Source organism: Mastomys coucha, unplaced genomic scaffold (genome assembly GCF_008632895.1).
Source record: "Mastomys coucha isolate ucsf_1 unplaced genomic scaffold, UCSF_Mcou_1 pScaffold6, whole genome shotgun sequence".
Lineage (NCBI taxonomy): Eukaryota > Metazoa > Chordata > Mammalia > Rodentia > Muridae > Mastomys > Mastomys coucha.
The window spans coordinates 95397327-95406317 of NW_022196912.1; the positions used below are offsets into that span (position 1 = coordinate 95397327).

General features: G+C 42.0%; 1 protein-coding gene across 1 annotated transcript in view; it reads right to left on the bottom strand.

Moving 5' to 3' along the window:
- Dcaf5 (DDB1 and CUL4 associated factor 5) overlaps positions 1-8991 on the bottom strand; it is a gene marked incomplete at its 3' end in the record, with an annotated part of 97409 nt that overhangs the window by 66897 nt on the left and 21521 nt on the right. Inside the window, exons 2-5 of the mRNA XM_031357729.1 lie at positions 6589-6732; positions 5345-5381; positions 4302-4441; positions 3029-3158 (exon numbers count right to left, since the gene is read on the bottom strand). Coding sequence (XP_031213589.1) covers positions 3029-3158; positions 4302-4441; positions 5345-5381; positions 6589-6732 — 451 coding nt within the window. The remainder of the gene's footprint in view (positions 1-3028; positions 3159-4301; positions 4442-5344; positions 5382-6588; positions 6733-8991) is intronic.

Genomic DNA, 8991 nt, shown 5'->3' on the forward strand with positions numbered 1-8991 from the left:
GTTCGAGGCCAGCCTGGTCTACAGAGTGGGTTCCAGGACAGCCAGGGTTACACAGAGAAACCCTGTCTCGAAAAACAAAAACAAAAACAAAACTAACAGTTCCTGACAGAAACTGAAAAGGTGGAAGGAAGGCGATGGTGGGTGGGAAGACAGGGAAGACAGGGGCAATGAAGGAGTCAGATGGGCAGAGCAAAAGCGGGGAAGCTTTGCTCTCTCTGTTCTCCAGACAGTGGAGGACCTCAGTTCTAAAGACTGTTCCAAGGCTACTGCAGGAGTCTTAGCATGGCATCCGTGGGATGGCGGCACTGACAAAGGAGGATGGCTATGAAAATACATCAGAAACCATCTAGTTGAAACCAATGACATCTTGTCTGAATATGTAAAATAGACTTGTGGGTGTGAAGTTCTCTCTTTTAGTCAATTATATGCAAGTTTCTCCTCCCTATGGCCCTGTTGTCACCACCTAAACTCCAAAAGCTAAACTTTCTAACCTTAAGTTTACTGGGCCAAGCAAGTCATCTGAGGGCTTAAGATTAATATTAAGCCTTTAAGAAATGCTGGGATCCTGAATACATCAGGAAGTTTAAAGACAAGCCTATGCCTCAGTTTTAGCTGTTATAATGAAAAAAGGTCTTTTGACTTTTCAAAGTTGTGCAAATGCATAAGCAAAACATTCATACACATAAAATAAACAATGTTTTAAAAGGATAACACTCTTTAAGGCAAAAACTTAGAGCCTAGTCACATGTGGTGGCAGAGGCCTGTAATGAGACAGAGGCAGGAGGCCCATGAGCTCAAGGTCATCCTGGACTATTATAACACCGTCTCCACATTGGTGTCTCAAGGCTTCAGATGGCATTGGAAGAACGCATGCTCATCAGCGTCTTCCCTTAGAGTTACCTCAGGAGGTCAGAGCAGATGCTAACTGAAGTCCTTCCCACCGCTAACATTTCATCCTGCCAGCCAGCCCTCTCATGGTTTATTTCAGGGCAGCAGTGGAACAGCATGACTGTGCTGTACACCCACAGGCTTCAAGCTAAACTGGAGCAGTATGGCTTATGAGAAGGCAAAAGAAACTGTTCAACAATATCCATAAACTGGGTTAGGAAGGAAGGGTACTCAGGGAAAAGCCTCCTCAGGATCTTAAGGAGGTTATACCTCTAGGTGTCCAATAGCCCTTCAGAGTAGACCCCTCAGATTCTGACATCCCAAACTACTATAAACTGGACATAATTTGATCCCTGAGACCCATATGGTAGAGGGAGAGAGTTTTCTCTGCTATAAATTGTTCTCTGACCTCTACACACACACTGTGGAACATAAATGTGTATGTATGCATGTACTCACACATGCTCATGAACATGGGTATTATTACATATTACATGTTTCCATCATTCATAGGATATGTATACTTATTGGCCATCAGCATTAAATTATATTCCAAAAGGACAGACACATAAACTATTCACTGTATTTAAAGTGTGACATTAAAGGCAGTGACTACAACTAAGAAAAAAAATGGGCTGCTGTAGTACACTCAAAATGGATTTTTCTTTTCTCTCTACACTTTTCTACAAAAAAAGTCTTAATCCAATGTATGTTATTGTACAAATAAAATGGTGATCATCAGTTAGGGGCCTGGGCCTCTCCTACAGGATGTTTGCCCAGTCCCTCCTCTTCCTCTGCACATCGCCCTTCTACATGGACCTGGAACTGCTCCAAATATCCTCTCACCTTCTTCCTACTCCTTAGCAAAGATGTTGAATGTCTTAGAGATTTTAAAAGAAAAAACATTTAGTGTCCTCACTAAATGGACAAGGGAAAGGGGGTGAGGGCCCACTCAGTCCACAGTAAGAAACTGACTGGGGACTCCAGGGAAGATCACAATTAAGGCACTAGCACACTCCGCCCAACCCACTGCTGGAACATCATAAACCACTCAAGCGTTCTACTGGAGGCAACCTCAGTGCTCCACCCCAGTTGCCAGATGTGCACTGGGATTCTAAGGAGAGCAGACAGCAAGCTGGAGGAAGGCCGCTCGTTGGTCCAAATTTGATCTTTTCAGATAGAAACATTGTACCGAAATGGCTGAGAATGCCATGCTGAACCTAAGAGGCTGTCCTCTCTGCAGATAGTGCCCTCCTTAGGCTCTTAGTGCAAAGGTGCATGTGAAGGCCTGGCACTATGTGTTAGAGAAGCAGGAGGGTGAGGGAGCAATCTCCTCAGCCCTGGAGCCTCAGGGAACTCTGCTCAACATGAGGGCACGCCTCTGCTGCAGCAGTTCCCACTCCTGAACTGCCCTGTGAAGAGAATCAGCCAGTACTGAAAACCGAGAAAGACAATCCTCTACTTAACTGCCTGTTCCATCAAAGGTCCCTTAAATAAGTGAGAACCTTATGTACTTTCCACGGCATTCTGCAATACTGCTTCACAGAAAGATATGTTCAGCTCCACATAGGACTTCCAAAGAAGTTAACTGCTTTTATAAACAAGGCAAGTTTTATGTACAAGTGCCAAAAGAGGCCCTGCCTTCATCCCAGGATGTAAAGACTGTGAAAGAGCCTCCTCTATACTCCATCCTCACCACTTTTAATGACTCCTGAGGTTCCCTAATTAGTGCTTCTAGTTAGGACTTGCCAGTGCAATTATTTAATAAAAAAACAGAAGGAGAAACAAATCAGCTCCCTAATATCCCACGGCACTGGCTGTTAACTTTGTCACTTAGCTCTTTTAACGATTTCCTTCTCAAAAAACTATATGTACATGAATAGATACTATAATTTCCATTTAATTTTGGTAGTTCACAGTTGTATTTAAGTCTACCTAGGGATGTCCTATGGACTGAAGAAACCCTGGCTTGGGCCCTAACTTGACTCCCACTGATGCTCAGGTGTAGGCTTTCTAGGCAGCAGGGAAGCACAACTGAGCTCACACAGCTGCTCCACAAGTTCTTGCAACACTGCTGATTCTACTCCCTGAGAAATGAAGAAGGGCAAGTATGAAGTCCTGAGAAGCCAGCGGGCCTTACCTCTGAGGTTTTCTAATGTCCCAGAGTCCCACTCCTTCCTTTGAATTGGCTGTGGCCAATAACCGGGGTTCCACAGGGTTAAACATGACACTGTGAAAGGCAGATGGATAGTTTGCCAGGCAGAAGGGCTCTGTGAAAACAGAAATTACAATCAAGTCACCTGAGGCACCGCTCCATCAGGGACAGGCAGTGAACACCGCAGGAGCAGATTCTTAACTGCCATCCCAAAAGTAGCACCACTCCCATGTAATACACCCCATGAGGCACCAACTTCCATATCTCCCTGACCACTAACACCAATCAAACCCATTTAAACCAAACTTAAACACTCAGATCCTAGTTCAAAGGGGGAAAGTGAACTGTCCACAGAAGTAAAATGAGTTCCCTAAAAACTTTCACAATCGGGGTTGGTAAGAAGGCTCAGCGAGTAAGAGCGCCAACTGCTCTTCCGAAGGTCCTGAGTTCAAATCCCAGCAGCCACACGGTGGCTCACAACCATCCATAATGAGATCTGACGCCCTCTTCTGGTGCTGTCTGAAGACAGCTACAGGGTACTTATTTATAATAATAAATAAATCTTTAAAAAAAAAACTTTCACAACCAACTCTTGATATGGCTATCATTTCTTTAAAGATTTATTTATTTTATGTATATGAGTACACTGTAGCTGCTTTCAGACACACCAGAAGAGGCCATCAGATCCCATTATAGATGGTTGTGAGCTACCATGTGGTTGTTGGGAATTAAACTCAGGGTCTCTTAGCCACTGAGCCATTTCTCTAGCCCCCCAAGTTACTATAACTTTAATGCTTATAAAGTTGCAAGTTTTATACACATATAGATTTAATGAAGACAAAGTGAAACAGTGAAAAATTAAGACAAGGCAACACAACAGCACAGTTTCCCTTCTGGTTTATGATGCTCCCTGAAGGGTTAGGGCAGAACTGTTTTTGTCTTCCAGCATCAAAAAACAAAACAAAACAAAACCTTGCCTTTTCTGTAATTGAAGGAAAAGGACTGTGAGTTCAGCACCAGTCTGGGTTATACAGTGAGACTCAGATTTTGTTTTTGTACAGTGGCAGGTAGCTGTGAAATGACTGGTAAACATATCCCCCTTGTGACCACTCAGGTCAGGATGGGCCTCCAGTGTCATGTATCTGTGCTGTATGTGAGAATCCTACATCTCTATTCATCTCTATTCTCTGGATGTTACTCACACACTAACTGTAATCAGACTGTTCAGCACAATCCAAAACTGTCCATAATGACCTACCTCCATGTGGAGACTCCCGGATATCCCAAATGAGAACCCGGCCATCATCTGAAGAGCTGGCAAAAATGTTGTCATTCACTGGGCTCACTGATAAGCCATATACTGCATCTTCATGAGCAAACACATCCAGGGTCTCACTGCTGAGAATCAGAGAACAAGAGAAAAGCACATAGAGACATGTATACACACAAACACTGTACAGAGGCCCAGCCCTACTATACCTAACTAAGGTTTTTTCATTCCCAGGAGAAATTTAACCCAGGTAAACCAGTAAGATGCTAAATTAAGGTAATGGGCAATGTTCAAATGAAAAACATAAGTATCTAATATGTGTGCATAATATATATATTTTTTAAATATGTATATATATGTAAAGGTGTTACTTGTATGAATTTCACAATTTTCACACTAAACATATTTAAACGTGACCCAGTAGCTGAGTTTTGTGTTTTCGTTTATCACTTGTATGGAGATTTGAGGGCGGTACTAGATTTCCAAAAACAAAGAGGTTTTAAAGCAGCAGAGGTAGAGGGCCTCCCATGAGACTAGCATGTAGATTAACAGCACAGCTCTGAGCTAATAGGACCCGGTGCAAAGTCCTAGCACCAACTGACCTTAAGTTACCTAAGAGCTCTGGGCCTTTGTTCCATCTTGTCATGGATATCAACAATATCCCTCACTAAATGGTTGTGATGGTTAAATGGGGGACACAGAAATCCCTTAGAACAGTGTCTGGAATATGACAGTAAAAACTCAATATTAGTTACTATTGACTATTAATTTTTATTATGTATAAATAACATAAATATAAAGAGGAAAAACTCTTCTCTCTTATTACTTCTAACTGTATGACAACTTTGCAAATCTTTTCCTTTCTTTAAATAAAACTGAAACTATTATAGGAATCGGTTTGTTTGTTTCAGAAAACTAATATTGGTTCCATATTAGTTCCTTCAGAACCTAAAATCTATGTCTAAAAAGATATTTGCCACTGTTCATCTAAAATATAATCAGTCATCTTCACACACCAATAATCTATTTACCTTTCAACATCATGGAGGATAACTTGCTCATCATTTCCTACAAAGGAAAAAAATAGACATTTTATAATTTCTACACGTGATCCCTTCCACCCAACAATATGGGATTTCAAAATTTCCAAAAAAAAAAAAAAAATCAAAAATTGGTCAGGAAGTGGAAATCTTGAAAGCCTGAATTCCTGAGCTTGATTCCTAGAACCCATCATAGAAGGAGAAAACTAATTACTGAGTTACAGAAGGTTGTACTATACATTTGCGTATGTGCATGTGCACATGTACACATACACACAAACTAATACACTCAAAATAAAACATAATACAGAATAGGAGTATTAAGTTAGGAAAGACTATAAAGATAATCTAAGAAGTCAGGCATGGTCGTTCCTGCTTATATGTAATCCCTACCCTTAGGGGAGGTAGAGGCGGAAGGATCAGGAGGCTTGGGGTCAGCCTATGAGAACCTGTCTCAAAAGGCCAAAGGCCAGGCAGTGATGGAACACGCCTTTAATCCCAGCACTTGGGAGGCAGAGGCAGGCAGATTTCTGAGTTCAAGGCCAGCCTGGTCTACAGAGTGAGTTCCAGGTCAGCCAGGGCTACACCTGTCTCAAAACCCTGTCTCGAAAAACCAAAAAAAAACAAAACAAAACAAAAAATATTTAACAGAGCTGTCTTTATAGAGTTTTTTTTTTTTTTAAAGCAATAAAGTATAACCTGGCAACAGTTCTTAGAATTCAGGAAATCAGACCAAAATAAACTGTTGTCATTCAGGAAAAGTGAATGGCCAAACAGTTCAGTCTACCAGACTAACCCACCCCATGTCCAGCAAAGTAACCAGCAATTCTAAGTCCCGGAATAAAATCTCTTAATATTTCTAGGCTTCGGCTGCCCACATGAACATAGGAGTACACATACCTACACATGCAATAATAATTAAAAATAAAATTAATAGAACAAAAATGAGATAACAGAAGACATAGAACAGAATAGGAAGCAAGCACCATATGTGGTAAGGTTATTGCTTCCTGTGTGTGCACAACAAATTAGCATACTTTCAGCCAAGGCAGAAAGGAGGCAGGGGCATGGAGAAAGGATAATGGATCCCTAATTCACACACCTAAACTGCTGTAACGCACATAAGGAAAAAGTATACAAAGCCAGTAATTTCACAGCTCAGTAAGATATGAGAAGAAAAATACATTCTTACCACTCTTTTCACTAATTTCCCAAGGTAGAATCTGTCTTCTTACCTCCAGAGAATACTTTGGTGTTTCCACTGTTGAAAGCCAGGCAGAAGATGTTGGAATGGTGCTCCCCCTTCAGCTGTATGGGTTTGACCCTGGAATGGATCGCTTGTTCCATGTGCCATAGCAGAACTCGGCGGTCGTCTCCTCCTTTAGCAGGGAGCAAGAATCTAGGGTTAAAACAATTGATATTGCAAAGCTAACATTTGGTTTTGCCACCTCAACTCCCATCCTTTCTGAATCTATACCTCTCCAACTATGGACTCTGAGAGTGCACATAAATCTAAGATTTTTTTTCCCCATGAGGCACATGAACTCTAAAGCACCCACATTTTCCCAGGACTTGTTTGGTTGACTGTTATATGTTAGTGGTAATAGAGATGGAACCCAGAGCCTTGTGCATACTAGGCAAGTGCTCTATCTACCACTGTACTAAGTCTTAGCCCTCTTCAAGTTCTGACTCTTAAACAGACAATACAGAAATTAAAATGGATACGCTCTGACACTGAGACACTCCTCACCCAGTCCACTTCGTTCCACCTGTCTTCCTTGAGACTTAGCATTTAAATGTTTATTTGCTTATTATTTGGAATCTTTCAAGTAAGGTTTTTTGGGAAGAGAGCAGGAAATAGCCAATAGAACCTGAACTAGTTTCTACTGCTTGCAACAACTAAGGGCCTGCTTGACCCTAATACTCCTATTAGGGTTGTTAAAGTGCAGTTCTCATGGGACCTGGCTCTTACCTCTGTGTACTTTTCAATGGTCTGAACTGCAAAAGCAGTAGCATACTGCATGATCTAGCTCCTAGAGAATGACAATACATGTGTTCTACATATTTGCCGATTTGTTAAAAAGTGTCTGGAGGGAGGAACACATTATTAACAAAGATTACTTCTAGGAAACAGAAGTAGGGAAGAGACTGCATTTCACACTTTACACATACATACATGCACGAACGCAAACACACACACACACACACACACACACACACACACACACACACACAAGTGTTTACCACTAAACTATTTATTATACCCATTCCTATGACTTTTTAAAAAATATAGGTGTAGGTGTGTGTATCTGCATGTGGTTATGTGTACACATGAGTCCAGCTTCCTGCAGCAGCAGAGATGTTGGATCATCTGGATGGAGTTACAGAGTTGTGAGCTGGCTGACACAGGTGCTGAGAACTGTACTCAGGTCCTCTTGGAAAGCAGCTAGTGCTCTTAACTGCTATGCTATTTATCCCACGTTTGACTTTTATAACCAGCCAATAACATACTTGTCTTAGTCAGGGTTTCTATTCCTGCACAAACATCATGACCAAGAAACAAGTTGGGGAGGAAAGGGTTTATTCAGCTTACACTTCCACACTGCTGTTCATCACCAAAGGAAGTCAGGACTGGAACTCAAGCAGGTCAGGAAGCAGGAGCTGATACAGAGCTCATGGAGGGGTGCTCCTTACTGGCTTGTTTCCCCTGGCTTGCTCAACCTGCTCTCTTATAGAACCCAAGACTCCCAGCCCAGGGATGGCACCACCCACAAGGAGCCCTACCCCCTTGATCAATAATTGAGAAAATGCCTTATAGCTGGATCTCATGGAGGCATTTCCTCACCTGAAGCTCCTTTCTCTGTGATAACTCCAGCCTGTGTTAAGTCGACACACATAACCAGCTAGTACAATACTCTTTTCCAATTAAAGACAAAAAATCTTTTAAAAGGTAAGCACTGAACATGACTGTATAGCAGATTTTGCCTACACCTGCCTAGCCATGCCTACGTGATTGTATGGGAAGTTGTTATAGTGCCCACTCTAACTGCTAGGCTGATGCTGGGACACTCAATGAGATAAAAATGGAAAAGAACTACAGGGATAAATTTGCAGACAAAATCTGATAAGTTTGAATTATATAAAGAACCACTAGTACTGGACAATGAGAAATAAGCTGAATCTTTGAAGGGGTAGGGGCTGAACACACATTCACTGCCCTGTCCCTGACTATAGGTGCAGCTTCCCTGACTTCCTTCCATGATGGACTGCATCCTTGCACTCTGAACCTAAATAAGCTTACTTTCCCTTCTTAGGGTTCATTTCACTTTGACCTAAGATCAAGCTTTTAAGTTACAGAGTGGTACCCTTTCCCAGAGGGTCCTGAGCACTAAGCAGACTATGCAAAACCCTATATACCATGACTAAAGCAGTCACCTGGCATTCTTACTTTATGGTCCAGAACAGCTCAACACAGAAGGAAACAATTTGCTTTGAGTTTCCTCAAAAAGCTAGGCAAGCCCAGGCCAAGACCGAGGGAGGACCCTGAGACTCTAGGCAACAGAGAAGACTGAAAACCATCTAAATGCATAGCAACTAAAGTCTTGTTAAAACTACTGTTTAAGACCGGGGGGGGGGGG